This window comes from Gobius niger, assembly GCF_951799975.1.
Source record: "Gobius niger genome assembly, chromosome: 3".
Lineage (NCBI taxonomy): Eukaryota > Metazoa > Chordata > Actinopteri > Gobiiformes > Gobiidae > Gobius > Gobius niger.
This window is the reverse complement of record NC_136854.1, coordinates 28,037,678-28,065,586: the sequence shown is the minus strand read 5'-3', so window position 1 is coordinate 28,065,586 and position 27,909 is coordinate 28,037,678. Positions and strand designations below refer to the sequence as shown.

Here is a 27,909-nt window from a genome sequence, read left to right as displayed (position 1 = left end):
CAGACTGTGTTGAAAAATAACTATGTTTATTACGAATAAATAAATAAACAAACATGTATTAATTAATAAGTAAAATCAAAGATGTTATTTTAGTATTGCCTGAATTTGATATTTTATTGGGTCTATTTGGTTCTCAGTTTAAAATGTAAAGATGTTGATTTAGGTATTTTTATTTTATTTTTCATTTGATGTGTGCTGCATTCACAGACACGTGCTGGGGAACATGACTGGTTTTCCAAAGCCTCAGAGGCTGCACAAAGTTTGGGAAACACTAAACTAGAAGTTTATACTGTAATAAACAAAAACAAAACAAAAAGGCCTATTATAGCAGTATAATACTGTAGTCATTACAGGTTAATATTAATCCGTCAAGATAGTAGATGACACGACAAATTGAGGGATTTACTGTAGAGATTCTGAACAGCTGCTTCTTGCCATGAACCTGAAGAAGAAACTCGTGCGTGTGTCAGCATCGTCTCAATAAAGTTTTTTTTAGGTAAACATTGTGACGTAGCAGGTAACAATGGCAGCCAGCAGCACAGCTGTGACAGTCCTGACTCCGAATGGGAGACGACAGACTATTAAAGTGTCCCCAAACACGCCGCTGTTGCAGGTAACTTCTTTAAAAACCACTGGTTAAAGGTTTAGGGAAACACACTGCGGTTTGGAGTGTCCGTACAGCCAAAACGCGCAAAGGATTGATAGTCGTGTTAGCTTGTTTAGCTAACTGTTGTTAGCCAGTGACTGATCAGTTTCTGTTTGTGGAGGAAAGCAGTGATTTAGACATGCTGACACTTCTCTGTCTCCTTCGTATTTGCAGGTGTTGGAGGATGTTTGTAAAAAGCACGGATTTAGCTCCGAAGACCACGGTCTGAAGTGAGTATCGTTTTACATGTTCAGATATTTCACATTCACCAGGTTATTACAACAGGCAGGAGCTGTCGGCTACGCTCGTATTCTGTTGTGCGGGGTTAAAAATTCAAGTCAATGTATATAAACCTTAAATTTCCAGATTTCAAAGGACGGTTTTGGACCTGACGCTGCAGTGGAGGTTTGCCAATCTGCCCAACAATGCTAAACTGGAAATGGTGCCAAGTACGAAAAAGCAGATGGCAGCGGACAGCCAGGTGAGTGTTGAAGTGGTTGGACTGTGAAGAAACACATGCGGTGCTATACCTGTCAGCTTCATACATGTCATCTTTGAAATAGCCTTTTGGCCTGCAATCTGAAAGGGCTCTATAAATGTGTACTATTAATGAGCAGTAACATTTCAAATGTCTGCATCTGGAAAAGCATCAGTGGGTTTTGTTGCTAATTCCTTTGATCCAATTTGTATAAAGCAGGAGTACAACACTGTGGCTGAGCTGTATTTTCCTATGACATCACAGGGCTATAATCTAAGCAGTAAAAGTGCGGCTGGGTTTGATGTGTGGCTCTTGTTCATTTGATGGATTGTTGACTGTTGATATCTCACAGATTTTTATATACAACCCCACCTCGTCCACTTTTTTAGCACACGCTGTCCAAATAACCGTGTGCACTGAGCCAAGCTGTGTGTGTGAGTCCAAGGTGCTCCTTTGATCTCCTTTGGTGTGCTGCTCTGGCATAAACAACATAAACAGATAGTAGATTGACTTGAATACAAGAACATCTAACACTCATGTCTATTGTTGTAAGAGGTTATCCAACATGTGCAGTTTAAAGGAGGTTTTATTATCGGGGAGTTCTTTCAGATGGATCCAAACAGGACTAATAAATGACCACCTACTGAGACTTTGCTCAATAAAGCCCTTTCATTTCTCTTGGAAGATGCTGTGCAAAACACGGTGACAAGGTGTAAAAGTGGTCCATGAAGTAATTAATTGTTGTCCAGTGTCAGCATAGATAAAATGGCCCACAAACTTTAAGGGCTGAAGACAGAAGCCTCTACTGTACATGTACTGTTATCTAAATGTTTTTGCAAGTGTGTTTCTGGTGTATGATGAATTGAATCATGATTATATGTGTTAGTGATAATAATTTGGCTGCTCTTGTGTTTTCCAGGTGCGGATCGCTCTGCAGATGGAGGACGGCTCTCGTTTGCAGGGCTCTTTCTCATGTGGACAGAGTCTGTGGGATCTGCTCACACACTTCCCTCAGATCAGGTGTGCATTTTGATTCCTATAGCCACATTTCCTCCACATTTCTGGAGGTTTAATATGAAGACGGGTCCAAAATAAACCAGGTCAGTGTGGACATAGAGGAGACTGTCACAGATAACTTTCCTCTGCTTGGACTGAGTTTTCACACACATCTCGACTGAACTCCCCTCAAAGACCTGCAGCTGTTGCTCAGTAGTTCCAGCTGTGCAGTCCCAGGTGCTGCAGCCATCTCTGTTACATGACATCACTCCTTTTTTCAAGGAAGTTGCACTTCCATGAAATTAGTATTTGCTCCACTCTGAGATAAAAGCCGAAGGAATGGTGTGAAAGGGGACGCTTTGATATTCTCCATTGAGGAGAACAATAGTAAAATATTTATGGCTCAATTAGTGTCTACGCAGGTTGTGCACACATGTGTTACACATGCTCACAGCGTGCCACCACATTGCACAAGCTTTTATTGTATGAGTTAATATACAGAACAATTCACTTCTCAACTTGATGATCATAGCTGTAGTTAATGCTTGTTTTCATGTCTCCATCTTTCGCAGTGTGCTGCAGCTGTCTGAGTCAGATGCCATCCCGGTGTGTGTTTACATGAGAGATGAGGTATATACATTAAGCTCTTTTTCAAAGAGGAAAAAAGGCTTCTTGCTGTTAAAGCTGTGTGTGCATGTGCAGGTGGTTGGAGAAGCAGCTCTTAAAAACGCCACTCTGAAGTCTCTGGGTCTCACAGGAGGAAGTGCTATCGTCAGGTTTGTGTTTATGTTCATCATTTGGTAAAATGTGCCATCGAGACACAACCGATTAATCTGCAGAGTAAATGTAGCTTTGCTTGGACTAACTAAAGCTAAAACTGTGTGTAAGGTATGGACATATATGGGTTTTTCATTAAAGAATAGTCTTGTACTGTTAATTGCTACTTTGTTGGTAATAAAACATCACAATTAATGTGATTAGGGCCCAGAGGTTCCGCTAGACTTTTTTTTTGTCGGCCACTTTGGCCGGCTGGGTCGTAAAATGTCGGCCATTCGCAAGAATTACCGGCCATTAAAAATATATATACATAATGAACGTGGCTTACTATCATCAACAATCTACATGTAGACAGAGCTACACGAGTGCTTTAGTTGATTCCAAAACATGGCTATTTCTAATAAAAGACTGATGTGAGAAAAATGTAGCAACAGCGAAAATCCAAACATGAAGTTGTGCGCGTGGAGACGGTGGAGCAGCAGGTGTCACGCGGATATACACCGCTCATATGCATTTCAACTTAGACAGAAAGTAGCCGATATCTACGACCCTCACGCTGTCCTTATCCAGGTCTGACCAGCTGCTCAGCGAGGGCTGGGCTGTAGATGCCCTTCCGCGCTTTTACGTGGCTTCAGGTGAATAATAATGATTAAGTCCCTCACCACTGAAATATTGTGGAGAGACAAATCAACAGCACTAAAGTCACAAAAGTCAGTCTCGAGCGATTCAAAACGGACCCAGCTCTGCTGCGCTCTAGAGCGGCTCCGAACACCGGTAACTGAGCCGAGGCGTCTGCGCAGACTGACCGAGGGAAGCGCCTCTAAACCCGGCCACTCTGAGCGGCTCCGAGCACCGGTAACTGAGCCGAGGCGTCTGCGCAGACTGACCGAGGGAAGCGCCTCCAAACCCGGCCACTCTCCCAGGAAGAGCCGCTGCGGGACAGCGCGTCAGTCTGACTCAACACATGCGCGTTTCAAGAATATCCTAATCAAACCTATTTGCTGCTGAGTTCTTTACACACTTATATAAAAGTAAATGTACCTGTAGTTTGCCGTTTTCTTGGAAAATGTGACGAAGCACGAAGAAAAAGCGCTACATATCCAGACAGGGATGATGGCGCTTCGACTGCGCTTTGTAAAACGGGCTAAAGGCGTAAATCTAAACTTTTTTGATAGAAATATTGAACCTTTTTTAATATTTAGGCCTGTCTCGAAAACACTTTGTTATGTTAGTCACTGACTTAGGTGACATGTTTAATATATTTTTCTATTTTTTCTATTATTTCTCACTTTTTTACTGTCGGCCAATTTGGCCGATGGAAATTATTTTTACCGGCCATTTGCTTTTCAAACCGGCCAAAAGCCGGCTACAGCCGGCTAACGGAAACCCTGTTAGGGCCATAATGTGCTGTACAACCTGCCTCGACCTCAATGACATCCCGAATGAAGGAAGGAAGTGTAAAGTAGATCTATCAAGGACTGATGGATGTATTCCATTTGCTAAATTGATATTATTTTGTAGGTTTTTTGGGTAAAGTAGGACATGAAGGCCTCATCTAGACAAATAACTAACTAAGACAAACTGTTTATAGGTTTTTGATCAAGAAGAACAAAGGTCAGGATGAACAGAACGGTCAAGAAGCTGTGGAGCCAGAGGTTCCTTTTACCGTGGATAAAACACCAAGCCCCGCCCCCCAACCTGAACCTGCCCCATCACCGCCTGAAACAGTGACGCCAAACATCCCAACATCCAGCACGGACAGCACACCGGAAAGCTCCCGCACATCAAATACAGAGGACGCCAAGACGATAAGTCCATCCAGTTCGGTCCCTGAGCATAAAGACAAAGCTGTGAACTCGCAGGATGCAGTGCGGCCAAAAGAGCCTCTGGTCCCAACATTGGAGGCACCTTCCTGCTCCTCTGCTGCCTCTGCTTCTTCATCTGCTCCGTTCATCCCCTTCTCTGGAGGAGGGCAAAGACTGGGCGGTCCAGGCGGGGCCCTGTCAGTGCGACCTTCACTGTTGGGACAGAGCTCTGTGGTAGATTCGCCCAAGGCCAAGAAGTCAAAGTCTTCTCACAGTTCATCCAGTAAGGTGAGACTTAAAACCAGTTCACTAGTTTTAACTACTCCCTACAATTATGGAGTCTGATGTGTCAGTTGTTGATCTAAAAGTCACTGTGGCCAAGATCAAATCAGAACTAAACCAGGTCTATAAAGGGTCTGAATAAATGCCACATCTGTAGCCACAGCTGCCCCTGAGCAGTGTGACGGAAGCGAGGCTGCTAGTCTACGCCACTGGTGGTCTCCCTTCCAGGTATTAACCAGGCCCAACCTCCTTTAGCTTCCAAAGTTTGATGGGCTCGGGCCTTGTCAAGGAGGTATCCAGTATACATACCACAGTTTGAGAACCACTGTGTATTGTAATGGCCGTCTCTGTCTAGATCGATTTTGAAAATTCTACTTTCTTTTTAATCCTTAGTCTAATGAAAGCATGTGAATGATTTGTTCTGTTTTGCTGTTGTGATAGACCACTCCCTGTGATCACCGTGAAGAAGAGATGGAGCAGGGGGAACAGTTTCTGGAGGTAAATCAGGACCCCGGCAAATTCTAGGGAACAAATCTAGCACTGCGTATATGCGTATACTGTACAGTTTACTGACTTTGATTCATGGTGTTTTCCCTGTAGCCAGTGGAGAGGGAGTCACTCGTGTACCACATGGACTGTCAAGCTCACCATTCCAGCAACATGGACCTCCCCGACGAGTTTTTTGAGGTCACCATGGATGATGTCCGGAAACGATTTGCACAACTAAAGAGTGAGAGGTGAGACGGATAGAACGGATTGAACAGGTCTCCATAGAAGGTACTTTTTTTTAGCCATATACTTATTTTGATTACTCCCAGTTCTTATTTTTCCCAGATGCAGGTATTTTATATTCTCTAGATGTGGCCACAACCAACCACAGCTTCTAAGAGTCTGTTTTTCATGTTCACGTTTAGGAGACACCACACACATGCTACAAAAGCATTCAAATATAGCATAACCTCATCTACCGCCCAAACACATCGCATCTTTTCATGGATGTCTGCACTGTTTTTTTCCCTGTGCAGCTACTGTGTGCAATGACTGCAATTACAAAGATTGGAATTTGTCAGACCACAGCAATGCATCTCTGGCTCTTCATGGCCACACACCGTTATGTCACGAGTTACGCTCATCTTTCCTGTTGTCGTTACATTCGTTTATGTCTTACAGAAAGCTCCTAGAGGAGGCTCCACTGATGACCAAAGCTCTACGAGAAACCCATATGAAGGAGAAGATGCAGCGATATCCCAAAGTGAGTAACACTGATGTTAATCAAATATGATGATCACCTACTACTAAACTGATCAGGACACATAGCAGAGTTTCTCTCATTCTCTTTTCCAAACTGTGTCAGCATCAATCAAATTAACCCTTTTAATTGTTCTATAAAACAGTAGCCCATATCACAATTATTAGAATATTTTGAATTTGTTTAGGCCGGTCGTAGCTAGGCCTGTCACGATAAGTACTATATCGATTTATCGCCCAATTATTGACAGAAAAACTAAATACTTTTAGTGTCAATAATTATTGTCAGTACATTTATTTAAAGTATTCCTTAATTTTTATCCAGATTCAGATTCAGATTCATTTATTGGCCATTTGCAGTTTGAAAAACCACATTGGAAAAAAATTTGCAAAGAGCTCAAAGTGCGATATGTAAAACACGTAAAAAGACACAATATAAAAAACAGAACAAACAAACAATGCCACATTAAAAGCCTAAGGGCAAAACATTGTACAATAAAAGTCCACACCGATAAATATAATAGAAATGCCTGTTTAAAGTGCCTTGTTTAAAATGATCACAGCTTGAGGAAAGAAACTGTTCATATGTCGATCAGTAGAACATATGATGGAGCGATACCTTCTCCCTGAAGGAAGCATCTCAAAAAAGGCTTTAGCAAGGTGGCCTGCTAAAAACAGCAATTTTGCAATACTTGAACATGCGATGAGGGTGAGTGCATCAGGGTCCAGGCTTGTAGAAAACATGATCAGGAGCTCTTCGAGGACAAAAACACAATTTATTTTGTGATATATCTTGATACACCTTTGCCATATAGTTTTAATGCCACATTTTCACAAGACGTGTAACATTATCCTCATGTCAAAATACAAGAAGAAGGCCAGCATAATGAACTTGCGTTTCAATTCATTGAAATCACAGCACTGAAGCCTTCTTATTCTGTCACAATACAAATCGTATAATCCACCCCACTGTATCGTGATGTGTACTGTATCATGACATTTGTTGTTTATATGAATGAGCTTATGTTACAATAGATCTTTTATAATGTGTATGTTTTAATGTTGGACTACAGATGAAATGAGCTGAAGCTTTATCCGATACAGATCATCATATTACTAAATTCACTTTGTCAATTGGGGAGAAAGTAATCCAGCCCCACCAAACGTACCAGACCATGCTGCTCTGAGTAAACGGTTTCACTTCAAACCCAATGATACGGTTTGTTTTCCAGGTGGTGCTGAGGATCCAGTTCCCCGACAGACATGTTGTACAGGGCTTCTTCCGGCCGCTGGAGACAGGTGTGTGCCACTGCTGTGTGTCTGTGTGCAGCTCTCATTCAGCTGGCTAGCCACAGGTATGGCTGCAATGTTAAAGCTACTGCGGCGCCCTCACCACATGCATGACTGTAATGACGGCAGCCGCACCACAGTGACACAGCGAGACCCCAAATATGAGCGAGGCCTGTAATTCCGGGCCCAGACCCACCTCAGCCCAGCGGCAACACAACAGCACCGCAGCAGGACAACAGCATTGGGGATTTCCATATGAAACATGAATGGTATTTTACACAGATGACGATACTGACATTGCTCATTTCTGTGTGTGTGTCTAGTGGGCGCCCTGAGGGAGTTTGTCAGAAGTCACTTAGAGGATCCTCAGCTCTCTTTCTACTTATGTGAGTATTCTTTAGTCCCCACATTTCCTCTAGATTTGTCACCAAGGATCAGTCTAACCTCCGTTATTTAATTAGCTTAGTATAGGTTCTGTTTGGTTAACTCTAGGCCTTCAACTTATTGGATGGGGCTGCACAAAATTAGATCACACAATATCCATATTGCAACAAGTGACAACACATCGCAAAATCATTGAGGCCTTCCATCTGACTGTGAGATTTACACATTTCTTTCAAAAGTTTTTTCTTTTTCCTACAAATAATATTTTAGTTTTACAACTGTTCAGGATTGGGGACAGGGTTATGGTTAAGGCTAAAACAATGTAGGGGGCAAAGTTCCTTTTCGTGTTTCATTCCTTTTTTGGGAGATTTAATAAATCCTTTTCATAGTCCCTCTGGGGTAATAAAAGTGTTAATGGGATGATTGGGGGTCTTTCATCTACCCCTGGTGTCTCGGGTCAGAAAACCACAAAGCAGTTTTCCTTGCACTGGGTAGGGGCCACCAATACATGCTAATGGAATCACGAAGAAGAAGCTAACAGGCTAACAGGCAAAGCTAACTGTGGGCTAGCGCCACTTAAACAGTATTTACAGCCAAGTTCGAAAAAAAATGAGCTCAGTGGTGTAATGGGATGTCATTTTCCTCTCTCCCTCTGTCTTTTCTGTCAGCGTAGTATTTACTCTCACGGACAATTAATGAGTTAAATAAAATGCAACGTGCTATGACACCTGCAGTGGCGCATATGGCCTCTACGGACATGAGTTACTTAGTACTGCTTCAAAGCTGGGTACCTGACTTTTTGTTGTTGTAAAGTAAATTTGTTTTGAAAACCGCAAACTTTGCCCCTGCTCAAAGCTGTACATGTGCTTGAAAGGTGCATATAAACAATTTGCTTGAACAATTCGGACATGCAGGGGGGATTGTGAGAGCTAGAAACCAGTTTGGGCCAAATTAAAAAAAAAAAAAAGTCAGTTTGTGCAGGAAATATCAAGTACCCCAGCTTTAAGTCTTCTTTTGATAGTGTTTGATGAAAAAACTAATTTCACACTGGACATAGTAATTCAACACAATCATTCGATCTAATCTTATTTCCTCTCATGTTCCGTTGACAGGATTTATTCTTTATTGATAAAATTCTTAACTATGAAACCAGAAGGGCCTAAAAGAGAATAATCCTCTCAGCTGCCGTGTAGGCAGTTGGAAATGTCATTTTTTTTTCACCCCATATTTCAATTCACATTTCAATTTCCTTTCCAGTCATCACGCCCCCTAAGACCATTTTGAAAGACCCTTCAGCGACACTTTTCCAGGTAAGAGCCTCTAAACATCTCGTCTTCCTTTCGATTATTAATGCCCAGTGAAACATGATATGAAAAGCTCCAAAAACGGGTAGAAACAGGTAAATAACCCCCGTCTCCCTGAAGCCCTCTGTGCCCATGTACATATGCAGTGAGAGTGAAGTGGATGCTTGGGCCCCTGCTCGTCTTCAAAGGCCCGGCACATTCCCGTCTCACACTTGTTCCCTCGCTCCACTGTCCTTGACCCCAGCTGGGCTTGATTTTTCCCAGACTGGCACATGGGGTTAATACAGGCCTCACTTTGATCTTGACACGCACTCTCTCTCCCTCACTCTCTCACAGCAACGGGCAGCTTTGAGTTCAGAGCTGGTCCAATAATGAGAATTAAGACGTACACAGTGGACTTTGAATGTTACTTTGATTTTTGATTCAATTTCGCGTCCACATTGTAGAAAGGTTTGAGTTGGCGTGCAGCGAGAGTTGGGACGATCATAGACGAGATTTAGCTCCTGAGGAATTACAACACACGATAATCTCCTCGCAGACCTTTCCAGTGTGCGCCGTCCTTGAACAGAGTCAAGTGCTGTTTTTTTTTTTGGTCCCATTGTGAACTGCATTTTCCCCTCCGCTGCACCCCTCCACTGTCCCCCTCTAGTGCCTCTCCCTAGACTGCTCTTCGCGTCTCGATCCATTAGGGCCTTGAAAGTGCACAAAAACACAATAATCTCCTGCGCACACCATGCATCAATCTTTGCGAGGAATCTTTAATCAGGAGTTTTGCTGTGCCACATTTTAGAGGCGCGTATGTGCTCGCTGTCTGCCTCTCTCTAACGCACGCTGTAATCACTTTGTATCATGTCAGGAAAGGAATGTATCGCAGCCCTTTGATACCAGGCGTCCCCTCCCGCACCCATACACTTCTGCCTCCCATCACAGCGTGTTCTGCCTTGAGTTTTTTTTTTTTTTTACCCGCACTAGTCCTGTCCCATTGCCCCGTCCCGCCTGTTAAAGGTGCGTCTGTCAGATGGAGCACATAGCTGGGATGCCTGCTGTTCCACTGTAACGCATTGTTTCCTGTTCACAGGACTGCAATAATAGCAATTAGGCCAGACCGTCCTAATTTAGATCTGACCAACTCGGGTAACCACGGGACACTGAAAGGACACTGTGTTGTACGGGACAGTGTCTTTTCCTATTCATAGCATCTCCAAAACTAAAATAATCCACATGTAAGTCCGCTGTTGCTTTAAAATTATTTCTTTTTAAAAATTTTAAGATTCAATTCACAGTTTGCTTTGTTAGATGTCCAGCAATACCACTTGAGACAAGACGGAAATATGAGCAGCTCAGCATTTGGTTTAGTTTAATGCATTGTGTAACTTTTTATCCGGATATTTGTGCGTATTTGACCTTGTGACCCAGCGGCTGTATGGGCGGTTGCCGTGGCGCCTTTACTTTCCATCACAGTGGGACTCGCTAGGCTCTGATGGTCTTGATGGACTTGATGTCAGTGTTACTGGTAGGTTTTCACTGCTGATGGAACCATCTCCATGATTACGCATACATAATTCAGAAAACCTACAAGAAACCCGAGAAACAATTGATCCTGGACCGTCACAGTGGCCACTGATGGAAAATAAAGGCGCTATATTAACCACTCATACAGCCGCTCGGTCACTGAAAGGTCAAATACGCACTAATATAAACCTTTTTCAAAATAAAAAGTTACATAATGCACTATAAAGTCCTTCCCAGGGGCAGGATTTCACTATAATAGCGCTCCTAGACTTTCTTGTAGCTACTGGGCTGTTTTTATTTTATTTTAGTGTTTTGCTTATGAACATACAACATGCTGCGCCGGATTGTAGCCTGAGGCTGATTTCCATCCGTTGTCCCACACTCGCTCTCTCAAACACACTCTCACTCATCCTGGCCTATTGTACATGTTTTTAGTGTCAGGGGAAACCTGAGTGCCCGGAGGAAACCTACGCAGACATGGGGAGAACGTGCAAACTCCACACAGAAAGCCCCGGTCCAGGTGGGAATTAAACCTGGGACCTGCTGTAGAAGTTTAGTTTAGTTTAGTTATTTATTTGAAACGGGGACGGTGCACAGTACAGTTTAATTAAATGTAAGTTTAATTTTATGCTCAACAAGACGCTATGAAGGCATCATATCTTAATGTTTGCAGAGGAAATTATATTATTATATTGCGCCTAATCTATTCAAATTGTGATTTAGATTATGATTATTTCAGAAATAGATAGTTGAGTAAAGTTTGCACCACTTTAGTTCAGTCACTGTTCGAACCACCCTGGAGTTGTGTGGAGCTTTCACTGCTGCTCGTGGTGGATGAAATATGGGTAAAGAAAACGCAGGAGCATTGCCAATGTGTCACATCATGGCTTATAATATAATTGTGATGACCCTAATTATTGCAATTTTAAATGGCCAATGATGTCACCCACATTTTGAGGACATCTCGTCCGTCCCAGATTCCTCTTTCACATTTTTGTTAAACGCAGGAATGACAGTGACGTTAATGTGACAGGCGCGATGGCTGCCTGTCTGTCTGTGCTGCTGCCTCATAATTGTACGCTTGATAATTTCCTGCCTCAGACTGGTCCATTAAAACCATTAGGAGCTTCTCTTCAGTGGAGGTTTGTGCTTCAGGGGTGAAAGTGTTTGCACTAACCATTTGATTGGTGCTCATTTTGTGGTTGAACTTCAAAGATCTATGGTTACCAGCTCAGAACCCGCAGCTATGAATCATCTTCAGGACAGAGCTCAGACCCGACTTGGATGTGGTGGCTTGCATGTTTAGGAGGCCGTTTTGTTTTTGCTAGTTTCTATGTTTTGCTGAAATTATGATCTGCAGGAAACATTTTTGAAGGCTTCTGTTCATGTCTCTCTTTAGGCCGACCTGTTTCCCGGTGCACTTGTCTACTTTGGATCTGACGCAAAGACAGGTTTGTGTTTTATTTTATTGTGTTTACAGGAGTTAGATTTTAAAAATTTACTATTGGGTAAAGATTCAAGTAGTCTTAATAGTCTTTCTGATCAAGAAGTGTCTTTTTGACTTTGTTTTTCAGACACCTACTTAAAGAAAGAGCTGCTGGAATCCTCAGTTTCAGCCTCACAAGCAAATGAATCCATTGCGAGGTGAGTGCACACGTGCACCGTGTTTAGATGTGTGTTTAGACACTTGTAACCGGCAGCAGCAGCTTATTTTCCTGTCACAAGACTGTCATCACTGGAATCCCTTTGAGGCTCTGCCTAAACAGCAGGTGCCCCCATGCACCTCATTTCCTCCACACATTCTCACACAGACCACTTCCTGTCCCGCTAAAGATAGAGGCAGCTTCCCTAAAGTCACCCCACCTGTTGTCCTCCACTTGGTGTTACACTCTGTGCCCCCAAGGTCTTAAAGATTGACAGATGTCCAACAATAAAGCCTTTAAAGCGTCAAGTCCCGAGTATTAAGTCAAATATTTCTCTTATCCAATAACATAAAGATCATTTTGAAACCAATGCTTATAACCTGTTCGACAGCTGTACAAATCGTTAATTTCATGTTATTTCATGTTATTTTTACCACAGCCTTCTCCCGTCAGAAACACCTTCAAGTACCTCATTGGACCACGAGGAGCCCGTGTCTTCACCGGACCAGAGCATGGACACCTTTGGACCGTCTCATGAAGACCCTCCCAGCCAGAGTCAGGCCCCGAAACCCAGAGCTGATCCAGGGAAGGTGCCCAAGTGGCTCAAACTGCCTGGTGAGAACAGCAGGCTTTCATATACATTGTTACATTTATCTCGAGTTAAGCCACGGCTTTGATCAGGTTGATTAATGATCTCATTACTACGCAGCTGCAGACGAATGATGATGTCCCCCAGTCCCTCTTTCTTATCTTTTTTGGGGGGGGTTTCTTGTGCGTTAAAGGTTCAAATGCCTGACTTTGTTGTCGTGGTGCGCACATAATACCACGGTCAATAGGAAATGGCCTTTTTGAAGCTGGATTCCTCTTGACTCAGAAGATAAGGATGCATGTCAGGGCAAACCAATTAGTTCAGGATGCTCACCCCCTCTGGCTGCGGAGACCACTACAGACAGTAACAAGGCCTGCTTTGGGCCACATCACACAGCGCAGGCCCCCTGTGGTCAGTCCGGGCACTGCGCCTTCCTGTTGTTCTATTGTGGGCGCTGTATTGATGTTTTTGTTGAGGGGTATGGCTCCCTTTTGTGTGCCTCTGTGTTGTTTGTGCGAGTGCTTTATTTCAGGCTGATCTCTGTGTGTGTCCGTGGGCATCTCAAAAGAAAGTCGTGGCTGCGTTTTCTTTCATGATGAGAGTTGAAAGGGCCGAACTGAGAGGAGGGGGATGAATTGGGAATTATGGAGTCCATGTGTGGAGGCCTACAAAGGACAGCATGTCTTATTAGAAATACATGCATGTGTTTTGATGTATCCACAAGGAATTAAGACTGGAGCCATGGATGTCGGCACCAGACACTCAACAACTGTACCAGCTTATAGCATTGTTCCTACATAAATAACAGTGTCATTTATGTACAGATGTCCTGTTGGAACACAGATGAACAATACTGTACTATTGCTTTGAAATACAAAGACGCACGTTATCAGTGTTTTGATGGACAAGTTAACACCTCCTCTGCAAATCCAAAAAGTGCAATAGTTTTCAAGTGATTCATCTATGTCCTTTTCTCTTCACAGGTAAGAAATGACGAGGCTGCTGCTGGTTTGATGTATCTGGCTTTTGTAAAAGAAGATGTTGGGGACTGAGCACTTCTGCCTGTGCTTCACTTCACATCATGGCTGCAGTGGGACAGACGAGCGGAAAGATGCTGTTTTAAGATTGAATAGTGGTTATTTAGTGGCCAAATTAAAATTAACTGATGATTTTCCATCACTGTGGTTGCTAAAGAAAATGTACAAGAGAGACTGACGTTATTACAACCACAAATAAAGCACTGCAATTGTTTTAACTTGCATTTTCGTACACAGCTTTCTTTGACTTGCATTCACTTACAGTTTAGCGTCTTTCATAATAGAATGTGTCGTTTCATTATCTGATCCGTTGATATCGGGTACAACCACGAATATTTAGTGGAAGCTCATCAGACACAAACTATTAACACCTTATGACTTTATAGATACTGTTCTCATATCTTTTGTTGAAACTAGGACAACAGCACGATCTGAATGAATGGGTAGATTTCACCTGTTGACAACTTCACCAATTAAAATTTTAATTTGAATTTCGTTTGAATGCTGTAACAGCGCCCCCTGTTGAGGTATTGATAGACGTTTGCAGACAGTCGATACTGATTCAAAACTAGTTATAAATTTAAGCTCAAGAACCAGGAGCCAATCGGAAGGTTGTTGCCCCTTCTGTCCATAATTACATTTGTTTAGCATTTATCATGATCAAACGTGAAGTAAAACGAGAAACTTACTGTGAAACTTCGCTTATAGACGATGATCACCTCTAGAGGGCGACAAAGACCTAAACTCTGCTTTGGCCCTTATTTAGTTTATGGACATTTTTCAGAACCAAACCCCTGTATTAGGGGCCTCCAAACTTCTGGAAAATGTCCAGACTAGAATTTTAATTATGATGAAAGGAAAGCCATATGTGCTGCATATTGAATTGTTCAAGGATATTTTTATTTAGCATCTTGGTTAATCTAAATCAGAATCAGAGTTGTTTTATTGGCCATTGTTATGAACATGTTCACAAGTAGGAATTTCATTCAGTTCAATCGTGCAACATGAAACATAAAACATATAACACATAACTTAAGATAAACAATAAACAATAAAAACTTAAACTATAACATTATAAGGGCATGGATAAGAAGCTTAAATTTAAACTATGATCAAAACAACAAGTTGACACAGAACAGCATGAGTGTATAGATGTGCAGGTGCAGTAAGTGTCAGCAGATATGAGTGTGGACAGACCACATAGTGCAATAGACCAGTGCAAATGGCTGGAACAGGTTATGAGTCTGATACAGAGTTACTGGGTTGATTCCCTTCTTTCTAAAAGTACTGTTATTTTTGAAGATGCAAGATTGAAATACTATTAAATTTGGAATGCCAAATTCTAATAGTATATTTTACTATGTCATATGAATTTCTATCAGTACAAATTCTACATTGATTGTACTAAAATGAAAACAGACATTAAAATCCGCCCTGTTGAACATACAAAATATACATTGATACAGTAAATGCAAATTTTTTCCAAATGGTTATCATTAGCTTCTCTTTATTGTGAGGTGCATTGAGTTGCCTTGTGTACGAAATGTGCAGTATAAATAAACATGCCTTGTTTTGAAGAGGACCTGTATTTGAGCCTCATGTTTGGTTACCTTTGAGTCAGTCATAAGGGGCCGTCAGCCTGCGGTAAACACTTGTCTTGGAGATATTTACACCAATAAAAACACTTTAATTCAGTTTAGGGGGTGAAATATTAGGTGCATTTCTTAGAGATTTGGGAAAATAAATGTCATATTAAATGTCAGTACAAAGACCTATACGGCAACTCATTTACTTTTTGAACATTTGCTTTCTGTGGTAAACTACTAGAAGTTTGGTAGTTCAAATCTTGCCCACCTTGCCAACATGAATGCAGTGTGTGATTGAATGGTAGTGGTAAAATCAGCGCTATGATCCCCCCCAGCCAACACAGATCACTCACAACCTACATTCACATGGCTGGTGGGTGAAGTGTCTTGCCCAAGGACATCAGTCAGGCCCCGGCTTCAAACGTGGACCCACTGCACATCTTCCAACTCTGGCTATTTCAAATCATGGGTTCATTCTTCTCACACTTTTCCCAGGGTCTGTTTACATGCGGAGACCCAGGGCCCAGACACATGCTCAGCTGAGGTACATCTGCCATTGGCCCAACCCTAAATAACTCCCATTCTGACTTACCGGCAACCCCCTACCACCACCACTACCACCTCGGCTCGTCCCATTATAGTGGAGGGCGGAGGGACCGAGACCCAGGGGTGCAAGTGCAGAAGACAGTTACGACATGACGAGCGAGGTGGATGAAGTTTACCTCTTATAGTTTTCTGTGCTTGGACAATTTTCAGTGAGGCCTTTGTAAATGTTTGTCAAGGCAAGTGGACCTAATTTTTCCCCACACTTCAAAGTACAGCTAACACAAACTACTTCTTACCTGCTGGGATTCGGCACAGTTCGGGATATGTGGACTATGTGAGAAAGTGCTTCTCTTTTTTTTTCTTATCAGGTGAGAGTGCCACAGTCACAAACCTAGAAGTAGGACATTTACAATGAATCGTTGAGAGAAGAGGCGGGGGAACTGGCACAATTGGGTCACAGCAGCTGACCACACAGGACTCCGAAAAAGAGAAACTACAAGTGGAGTAAACTGTTGAAGACAAGCTTGAAAGTGGTTGTAATTTAGTTGCAGTAAATTAGATATTGATGGACTTGGAATCCCACTGGTGCCAAAACTGTCTTGATGAAAGTTGCTTGGCTTTGACCCAAAACTTCCACTTTGGATTCATAAAACCATTTCTGGGCCTTGCGAAGTCCCCGCAGTCCTCTCTGGTTTATTTTCTACCCCGCTGTCCCAGTTATGGATCCCCAGACTGGCCCGTACCTCAACAAAAGGGCGCTGTGCTCTCCTCTGGGTGCTGCCCGCATGTGTCAGCTGGCTCTGGGCTGCGCTGTGATCGCCCTGATCGCCCACGGAGCGGGATACAGCGGGTCGCACGGGGAGTTTTGTATGGCCGCCTGGTGCTTCTGCTTCTCCATGACCGTGGTGATTTTCTTCCTGGATGCTACTCGCCTCTACAGTTGTTTACCCATATCCTGGGACAACTTCACAGTAACATGTGCGGCCTTTGCTACTCTTATGTAAGTATGACGTTAGAGGCATGATGTGAAGTTTTAAAAGTGCTAAAATAGAGGAATGATTCACTATTTTGGTTATTTGGCCAAACACTAATCAAAGGCAGTGATGAAAGGAAATGCAGTATAACTAGGGATAATGCAATTTTATAATATATAAAATACCAACAATGTGACAGTCTTTACCGGGTTAAGATCAGGGTTAAGGTTTGGATTTGTATTATCATCATGAAATAAATTTGATGTTTTTTATTTCCATGTAAATGCCATGCTATAACAGCATTGTAGGGTAAAGTGATGAACTGAAATGCTTAATTCACTAAAACAAATTTGTTCTGCTTAGAGTTAGATGTTGAATGCTTTAGAAAAATGTACTATCTCGACTGGACTTTTACTCTTGATTCGATGTTGTATCAATTAAGACGTGAAGATAAAGATGATATTGAATGCTTTGATATAAGGTTAGATAGTGTATTGGTTATTTTCATGTTGCATGAATGTAAAATGCATATAGAAAATAAGTATGGTTTGATTACAACAAATGTACAAAACAGATCGAAGGTTTAAAAGTATATAATGCGTATATATAAACAAGGCTATTTCTATTCCAATCAGCGTGTATTATTTCCATCTAAAACTATGAAAATGAGACACTGATCTTTTATCTGATCTCATAATAAGGCAACAGGCATCTACCAAAGACAAGAGCGAGTTACATATTGAGTGTCATTCATCAGATCTTATTTTAAATGACGTCTTGCTTGAAATGCTCTTTGCTTTCACCAGGTATGTAACAGCGTCCGTGGTCTACCCGCTCTTCTTTGTCCGGTCTGAGTGCCCCTACGAAGGCTGCCACGTTCGGGACTTTCGCATCGCCGTCACCGTGTGCTCCATCCTGGGCTCAGTGTCCTATGGGGCAGAGGTGGCCCTGTGCCGAGCCAAGCCGGGGCAGGCCGTGGTGGGGTATATGGCTACAGTCTCTGGCCTCCTCAAAGTGGTCCAGGGTTTTGTGGCCTGCATTATTTTCGGAGCTTTGGCCAACAGGAGTGAGTATTCCCGGTACGAGGCGACTATCTACTGCGTGGCGGTGTATTCTTTCTGCTTTGCGCTCACAGCAGTGGTGGTCTTGCTGACAGTTTGTGGGAGGACTAAGTCGGTTTTGTGCATGTCATTTGAGCGTTTCGTGGTGGTGTGCACGCTCCTGGAGGTGCTGCTGTACCTGAGTGCGTCAGTGGTGTGGCCCGTCTTCTGTTTTGACTCTAAATACGGGACTCCGGAGAGGCCCTACCACTGCGCCCGGGGCAAGTGTCCGTGGGACAGTAAGCTGGTGGTGGCTGTCTTCTCCTTCGTCAACTTCATCCTGTACGGGGCAGATCTCATGTACTCCCAGACCATGAGATTTGTGTCCACACGTTTTCCCACTGCGCCTCGGGTATAGAGCTCACAGCTTTCTATTGTACACGACATTGGACCATTTATAACTTTTGTAACAAGTAGAAGAAAATGTAACTGTGGAATCAGGCAACTCTCCTGCTTCCAATAAAAATGTATTCAGTGTATTTTCTATCGTCTGCTCATCCAATTGATGTCGAAACTTGGGTCAGAGCCCTATATGGGACAATCAGCCTACCTATCTTCATGGTTTCTGCTGTCATCAATTGTGTTGGAAAGTGTTGGGAAAGTTACTTTAAAATTGTAATATTCTGTATTAGTAGCTACATATAATCTATATTCCTGTTTCAAAAGTGTAGCTGAGTTACATTACTTTGAGTTACTTGTGAGTTACTTTTGGCAAAATATAAACTTAAAATAGTAGGGCTGGGAGAAAATATCGGATCGGACTTGGATTGCAATACACTGTGCTGCAAAACCAAGTATTACTACTTAAAAGTATTGCAATCCTTTCAATACTTGTGTTTGGGGGCATTTTATATCATATTCTCCTTTGTTTTCCAGTAACAGTTACAGCACTTTGTTACATTTTGTGTTAATGCACTTTTCAATCCAACACTTCAGTAAATGTCAAATGGCATTTGGTTGATGAGCTTTGGAAACATGACTTTTTACACATTTTAAGGTAAACATATCTCTTGATATAATTACTTACTATATCGCAAAACTTATCATATCGGCCCCTGGGTATCGTGATATGTATCGGATCATGACAAAAGTGGATCGTCCCAGCCCTAGAAAATAGTAATAATGTCACAGAGCAAAAGTGCAGTAAAAAAATTCTATTTCCTTTGCTTTCCCCTTTTCTCTCGAGTTTTGTTTTGACAACATTAACTTCACACAACTGCAGATCTCATACACAGATATCCAACTTGATGTGGCATACTGCATTTTATTTGGAGGTAGTTTGACATTATTTGCTTTACTTAAATGACATATATGTTACCGTATTTTGTTTAAGCAATATGTTATATTCCTTATTTATTTAAAAAACTAATATATATTTCTGTAATACGTTACCCCTAACACTGGACGTATATAATACTGACCTAAATGCAGCCTGTTTGATGATACTTCACTAGATATTTATGGGACCTACAATAAACTCTGCAAACAAGTGTGGCCTATTAATTGTATTGTGCACCCTCAGACCTTTGTAATGTGAACTCTTAATGAGAACTGCAATTTCAACAGCTTTCTTTGAGTAGCACTTTACTTAACACAAAAGCGGCATGATAATAGCAGGATGGGAATAGAATTGCAACTTAAGTGTAATAAAATAGTAATAATAACAAACACATGGTAATCACTCATGTAAACAGGAAACACATATACCCTTCTTCATCATGGTGATATTAACCAGCATTGTCTTGTTATTAATCTGAAAACTAGGCTGGAAATTGCATTAGCTGATGTGAACTCTAGTTACCATGCTGTTTCCATCCTATTACCATATTATGTCTTTGTGACAGTTCTTTGGATAGAGCAGAAATCTAGGTATTGCTCTAGATTAAGGTGTGCTCATTAAGTATTAATAAGCATTAGTAATCATGTTAGGGTAAGGGTTAAGGGTTGGCTATGAATAAGCGTATTATTCATGGACTATTAGTATGTCAACAGATAAAAGTATAATAAGTGGTGTGTTAATAATACATTAATACATTACAAGCATATTATTAATGCTTATCAATACCTTATTAATACTTGAGGAGCACACCTTAATATATAAGAATCTAATTTAATTTATTTCTCTTGAGAATAAATGATAGAGGTCCTTTTTCCAGACACCCATGGCATGTGAATAATGCTATCAATGCTCAACCAAAGCGGGGGGATGACACCCAACCCCAGTCCCACCCCATGGGAACTGAACCAGCCGCCTCTAAGCATCAGGAGCCCACTGGTCTGTCCCACCAAATCCTCCTCAAATTACATATTATTGCAGCTCCTTCCAAACACACCCCAAATACTTCATCAGATTACGACTAAATACTATAAATAGTTCAACGGTGCTGGCATCTCCGGCATGTTTGTCATCTGTGACTCCCAGAGCAGCGACCGGTGGGCATTACACTGTGCACCAAAAATAACACAGTCCGGGGGCAGTTATTTAAGCCCAGCCGTGAGACAGCAGTTGGCAAACATCCCTATAGTCCAAAAGAGACTCCTCTGAAACGTCATACTGTATTAATCACAAGGAAGCATGTTAAAAATTCATGATGGTCAATTCTCACAATGGTGTAGATTTAGTGAACTCAATCAAAAACTCTATACGTTTGACAATATGCCACAAAACCCTCACCAATGTAATGCATATATACAGAAAAGAAAAATAAAGAAAAGAAATCCACAAAAAATGCCTTCCCTTTGTGAACGCTTGTGGTTGAAGATACTATTTTGGACCCAATCCTTGCAACATAAAGTCCCCATGTTTCAAGAAGAAAACACTGTATCCTTTACAAAAGCCCTAATGTCTTGTTTGTACTGATCACTTAAGCTACTATAGGCACCATTGCAATAGCACACAACCGCTTCAAACGTGTCCTTAAAGTGAATATAACTGTTTGTTTGCTGCTTTATATGTCATTATCCATGAACTGTACAATGAAATGTGTCCTCTGCAAATGGAGTCAATATTTATTGACTATGTTCAGGAAAAGGACATCGCCTCAACTAGTCACCTTCTGCATACAAACCTCTCCTGAATTCACCTTACCACGCCTCTAATTACCCATGAGCCTCATATATTTACCAGGCCAAGCCTCTTCATTCCTGTCTGCTTGACACTGTCGACACCTCCCTCCCTCTATGTCTGTTTTATCTTTCAGCACTGATTCTTCTGCTTCGAGGGGGGACTTGAAGAGCTGGGTTCATTCGAGACGGAGCCCCCACCCACAGTCTCGCCCAGCTTCACTCTACACATTTAAACATTAAGAACTGTTTAACTCTTTAACTGCAATTTGCTGTGGCGTGGTCCTTGCTAGTGAACAGACCATCCCTCGACGACACTGGTCGACCCGTGAGGAGCAGCGAGCAGTGGCAGTGCTGCGCCCGGGGACCCATCTCCAGCCTGATGTGGAGCCAGGCTGGTGGTCAGAAACACCTGGCTGGAGGATTTACCTCTTGCACACGTTTTTTGTGGTAGGAAACCTACACAGACACGGGGAGAACATGCAAACTCCACACATTAAGACCCCGTTCAGGTGGGAATCAAACCCGGGACCATCTAGCTGTGAAGTACAAGTGCTACCCGCTGCTCCACCCAGACTGTTTTTTTTTCCGAATTATTACTTTGATGCAATGATGCTGTTGTTAACACCAATGAAATGGCTATGAAGAAAATCCAAACTTCGAATATAACTATTTGGAGAAAAAGGATTGAGGAAGTGCTCACCAGGATCTCACTTTGTTACAAAGACCGGTGATAATCGAGGTTCCAGAGTGGGTCAAAAATGTGTAGAATGGAAAAATGGGGCACTCAGATCAAAGTGAAGAAAATTTTATAACTATCTGGCTTTCTTTCAGTATCCAGGAGCACACAGGATTTATTTACACGATTGATCGTAAGGCTAACTATCAAAAACAATCCAAACAATTCATCACCAGACATTTTTAACAAAGGCTCTAAAACCAGACGACAAGTTACCGTACTTTAAATAATTTTACTCAACGTTGCATTGAACAAAGAAACACTGGTGTTGGAAGTAGACCGTGTGCAAGAGATGTTTTCCTGTTGTGCGTTTGGCCTTTATTTTATTATTATTTATGTGCCTTCTCTTACGCAGCTGCTCAAAACAAGAGATGTGTGAAATAAACCGTCTTTAACTCAAGTGAAAAGTAGTGATTCAAACAATTACTCAATCAACTGTAAAAAAGTACTTTGGAGAAAATGCTACTTGACTAATGTGAGTACTGAATAAATGTTTGAGCCTAAAAGTCGGATTGATGTTTAAATAGTGACACGAGTATGAAAAACAAAACATGAAACAATGTGAAAATCGCAAAAACTCTAAAAAGGAAAAATAAAGGAAAGGAAACTACTTTATATGAACATGAAGCTTTTTCCACTTGGACTTGTGCAGATACTTCATCATAAGTGTTGTATGATTCAAGATTTTTTTTTTATTTGTCAAACAGTTTGAAATTATGTTTCTCTCATCCTTGATTGTGGAATGGGGGGAGGGGGGGAGGGATGGCAGGGAGTTCAGCTTCCCGCCCTGTGTATGAAACTGTTCCTCAGTCGACTGGAACTGACCCGCAGATTCCGCAGTCTCCTCCCTGAAGGCATAACCTTGAAGAGACTGTGTGATGGGTGCGAAGGGCCCCTTGGCGATTCTGATGGCTTTGCGGGTGAGAGGGGTCAAGTACATCTCATGATAAAACTCCTCTAAGAAGTACAATTACTTCAAACCGTAACTGAGTACTTACTACCAGCCTCGTAACTCCCTTTTGGTCCCAAACTCCTATAGCTGAGGCTCAAGACTCTGACTTGCTCGTGGCCCATTGGTACAGAATGGTTCTACTTCTGTCTCCCCCATGTGCCCAAGTCAACGTCAATGACAAGGCTGAGTTTAAGCATCACTATCTTAATATGGGACACACAGTATATTCTACATAAACCCATAACAGTGAGAGTGACCGTGTCTGAGGTTACGAACAAACACAGAAAACTGCACCGCTCATTTTGGTCTAAAACATTTAATCATCATCATCTCCCTCTGCTGCTCTCCTCTCCTCTCATTCTCATTTTCTCTTCATTAAAGTAAATTCTCACTCTCCTCAAATGGTGATAAATATCCTGCTCCATTTCTCCACCACATTTCACACATCGCCCCACCACTCTGCACCTCACAAAATCTAATGTCTTTGATCCTGAAGTCTCCACTCACGTCTGTGGACATATATCACCAGAGAATGACCCTGCCGCAAGATTTGTGAATGAACACGCACACAAAGCTACAGATGAAAGTTGAGTTCACAAGCTAGATCTCCGCAGAGTGCTCCTCTTAACCCCCACCTGAACTGAGCACATTTTCTCCAGTTTGGCATTACCCAAATCTAAAAGCTTCTTGAACAAAGCGTCAAAATAGCAACGAACACGTGGATGAAAATACAAGAAAAAGAGTGTCAAAGAAGCAACAAATGAGCAAAAAAGAGCAACAAAAACGTGTCAGAAAAGCAACAATAACGCAATAAAAAGTGAAAACACGACAAAAAAGAACCAAAAAACAAGGAAATAAAACTCCTAAATAAACTAATAAACTCCTAAACCAGACAAAAAAGCGACAAAAACATGATGAAAATTCAATGAGGCGTTACTCTGAGTTCCAGTCAAGAAGCTTTTAGATTTGGGTAAAGTTGAACTGAAGTAAAAGTGCTCGGTTAAAGCAGTACTAAGTAACTCATGCCCCTAGAGCCCATAGGCGCCACTGCAGGTGTCGTAGCATGTTGCGTTTTTTTACTCATTAATTGTCCGTGAGAGTAAATACTACGCTGACAGAAAACACAAAGGGAGAGAGGGATATTGTACATGCAATTACACAATGGAGATATTTTTTTTCACTGCAACTTGGCTGAAAATACTGTTTAAGTGGTGCTAGCCCACAGTTAGCTTTGCCCGTTAGCCTGTTAGCTTCTTCTTCTTGACCGTTAGTGTGTATTAGTGACTGCGTCCCGGTGGCAGCGAAGTTGCAATTGTGGTTTTCGGGGCAGAGACACCCGGGGGAGATGAAAGACTCCCCCCGCTCATCCCATTAACACTTGTATTACCCCCAGAGGGAAAACAAAAAGGATTTATTAAGGTAAACAAGTTACTTAGTACTGCTTTAAGGAGGGGGTATGAGGTTAAAGATGTGTGTTCTGTAGTCATCCCATTTGCCATTTTATTATTATTTTTCTATTAATAAGTAATGAAGACGTTTTTTAATGGAAAAAAAATCAAATAAAATCATGCATTCAAATTACTAAGCTTTCATGTTGTGTTCAATATTTACGTCACAACAACAGTCTCTACACATCCACAGGTGAACACACAGCGGACAAATGCAGGTAATGGCTTGTTTAGCTCCCTCTCTAAAATGCTTCTTGATAAATGCTGTAAACTGACCCCCGGTGACGGCCGTCCACTGAGACCGTGCTTTTAGCCCTGACTAATACGATTGTCAAAGGGAGCTGCAACAACCCAAAGGTACATGACGGAGAACTGATGTGCGCCGTTGCCACAAAACACTGTGTCGTCCATTAGGGGCCTGCTCCAATGTGGATCCCCATTTAGCAGCTGCTCTACGCCTGGCACTCGTCGACTCCCCGAGGCCTCTGTCTTAAACACGGCTGTATCCCCACTCTCTCTACAGTCCACAGTTTGAGAGATATGAGAGTAGACAGGTGTCCATCTTGCCTATCCTGCCGGAGGGAGCCACAGGGGAGGGACTGGACACCGCGGGGCAACTGTCCGGTTCAATCTCCCAAACAGAGAGATGCTATGTCTATGCTAATGTCAGCTTCTCCAGTGTGTCCCTGGATGTGTGTTTTGACAAATACTGTGTGTAGCAGTATTGAAATATGCAGTCCACACAGATTTAACACGTCAGACTTGGGGCACTAACGATGAACAATGCAATAAAACAATTTCAATATGTATTTCCTGGGTTTAATAAGATCTGATTTCTTGCCTGGGCCTGCAATTTGACATAATGTGAATAATATATAATAGTCTCAACTAATCGGAATCTCCGGTGCCATAACTTTGACCAATGAAACGAGCTTTCCTGTGAACCGGCCCGTCAGGTTCAATCAGGGGGGAAGGGGGAGGGAGCTTGATCGCTTACTTTTCTGTTTTTTTTTCCCTCCTCACTTCGCAAACTAGGAATGGGTTTCAGATTCAATCAGCCGGGAGGGAACTGGATTGTTTACTTACTTTAAATTGCTCTCTCTCTCAACATTTTCCAATCCTGCAGACTATTGCTTTAATAATGAAAGAATACTTGACCCTGTGTGTGGTGATAGCAGGGGAAATGGAGGTAGTACTTGTAATAGTAGCATTATTTTGAAGTACTTCTTTCTCTGACAACTGACATCAGAGACAGAAGTTCAACAAAGAGAATAGAACAATTTGGATAAACTTGTATGTATTTACTTCAAAAGGCCATCCTATGGTGCGTGCCTTGCATTAGTCGACTGTACTACAACTTCACTTGACATTTCAGGGTTACATAAGGAAAATACGTATGAAAGCATGATAATATTTAGGATTAGGGCCAATGAAACCAAAGGCGCTTGTTCGACTTCCGTCAATGTAAAACAATCCAACAATTCCAATTTAGATGATAATTAAAGTCTAATGGTTTATTTTGAATTATGTCAATGAAGCAGCTCCTAAATTGAATCATGTTTTGTATCATATAAAATTTTAATTACTGGTATTTAAACAAGTTATTATTATTATATTATTATTATTTTAAACATGTTTATTCTGTTAATCCCACTGTGTTTTCTGTTCAACATGTCACTGTGAAATAAACAAAAGGCGTTATTGATTCTGTCATTGCGTTTTACATCAAAAAGTACAAACTCAATCTTGTCCATATTTGTCTTGGGGCTTTCACTTCTGGACTTGTTCATATTTTGATTTTGTAAAGCACTTGGGGAAATCCTTTATTACATTTTCGATGACATTAGACTATTTTGTCAGCCGCACTTCTTTACCACAGTGTTCAGCCTCTGTCAGTCACTGCACTCCCTCCTGCAGCTCGAGCCCAAAACGAGCACCTGGGAAAGATTTTCTGTCTGTCTTTGATATTAAATATGCATCTCCTCCTCGACAAAACTACACCGCTGCCTCAATCCCACTTTTCCCTGTTCAGGCGCCAATCACTTTCAGCAACAAATTGTTGTAAACGCTTCACCTCGATCCTCTTTTTGCTGCATGCCACAAAGAAAAGGGGGCGACTTGCATGCTTGGGTATTTTTAATAAACCTCTGGAGGTTTTTGTCAAAGAAGACGGAGCAAATGAGTGTTGTCACGCCTCAGCACACATGCAGAGGCTGGTGAGAGGAAGAACAGAGCAGCAGGGCTAAATTGACTAGGGTGTGTGTGCTGTTTGTCAGAATGTGAGGATACAAGCTGACAGTCTGTAGCAGCACCGTCAATTTTGGCATGACCATATTTTTAATCCCAAGAGCAATATTGATCTGTGAAAATGTGTATTATTAATATATATTAAACAGCATATGGTTACAAAATGTTTCACAGCATTGGGATTAGGGTTTAAACCAGCACGGTGGCAGAGTGATAGCGCTGTCCAAGTTCGATTAAAGGGGCTAGATGCAAGTTAGCCATTATATACTCACTACTGCCACGTCAGGTCATACATGTCACTGCACCTCCTATATTAAGCTCATGCATGGCGGCACTTCGGACCCGAAGTAACACCGTTTTGAGTGACAGTGCAGGATTTTAGAGGCAGTTGTGGTGAACAGATCTGGGCTCAGTCTACACATTAGGACATTGTTGGAACATGTAGGGGGAGGAAAATATATTGTTTTAACATTTTTAAACTCTTTATAGTCCCTTTAAGGGACTATGTGGGGCTTTACTGTGTGGAGCTTCTCCCCTTGCATGGATAGGTACGCTCCAGTGTCCCCATCAACCCAAAACATGCACAATAGGCTACACCCCCCAGCTTCTTCACAAGTAGTTTACTTAATCACGTTTGATGACATTCGGGGGGCATATGGAGTTTTTCCGGCATGATACTGCTGACAACAACAACAACAACAACAACAACAACAACAACAACAACAACAACTTGCCTGCGAGTTTATGTTGATAAAAATGTTTTATCAATAATATATAAAACAAAAAATGTGCACATGGCCTGTAATTGCCCATTGGCAGTGTTGGAGATAACGTATTACAAAAGTAACAAGTTACTTTTTTCAGTAAGAAATATAACATACTACTTAAAACAAAATATGGGAATATATTAGTCATTACAATTCAAGTAACTTGAGTTACAAGTGCATTTAAATGCATGAATGGAAAAAATGCCAAGCTCCCCCCAAATATAATGCAGCTAAACAAATCATGTTGACAGTGGCGCATTAGATCTGCAGTCTGTAGTTAATGTCGTCAAAGCGAAGGAAAAGGAAATCTCTGACTGCACTTTTGCTCAGGGGTATTATTGCTATTTTCAGTGTATATTTGGCCAAAAGTAACTCAAAAGTAACTCAAAGTAGTGTAACTCAGCTACATTTTTGAAACAGAAATATGTTATACAAACATATTACATTTTTAAAGTTATAGAATATCTTGACATTTTTAAGGAACTTGCCCAACACT

The 27,909-nt window shown here is 41.8% G+C and overlaps 2 protein-coding genes across 2 annotated transcripts; both read left to right on the top strand.

The window, feature by feature from the left end:
• The first annotated feature begins 505 nt into the window (after positions 1-505).
• Positions 506-14,262, top strand: aspscr1 (ASPSCR1 tether for SLC2A4, UBX domain containing). The gene is made up of 17 exons (XM_079554263.1): positions 506-613; positions 821-876; positions 1,013-1,127; positions 2,044-2,144; positions 2,693-2,750; positions 2,823-2,896; positions 4,489-4,990; positions 5,426-5,482; positions 5,585-5,721; positions 6,155-6,236; positions 7,465-7,531; positions 7,846-7,908; positions 9,164-9,216; positions 12,122-12,173; positions 12,297-12,366; positions 12,805-12,980; positions 13,938-14,262. Exons 1-17 carry the CDS (start codon positions 524-526, stop codon positions 13,946-13,948), a joined length of 1,764 nt encoding a protein of 587 aa, XP_079410389.1. The 5' UTR covers positions 506-523; the 3' UTR covers positions 13,949-14,262.
• A 1,667-nt stretch (positions 14,263-15,929) lies between these two features.
• LOC306960994 (myeloid-associated differentiation marker-like protein 2) lies at positions 15,930-18,603 on the top strand. Its single transcript, XM_079553605.1, has 2 exons — positions 15,930-17,123; positions 17,904-18,603. The coding sequence occupies exons 1-2, from the start codon at positions 16,843-16,845 to the stop codon at positions 18,553-18,555; spliced, it is 933 nt and encodes a 310-aa protein (XP_079409731.1). The 5' UTR covers positions 15,930-16,842; the 3' UTR covers positions 18,556-18,603.
• The last annotated feature ends 9,306 nt before the right edge of the window (positions 18,604-27,909 follow it).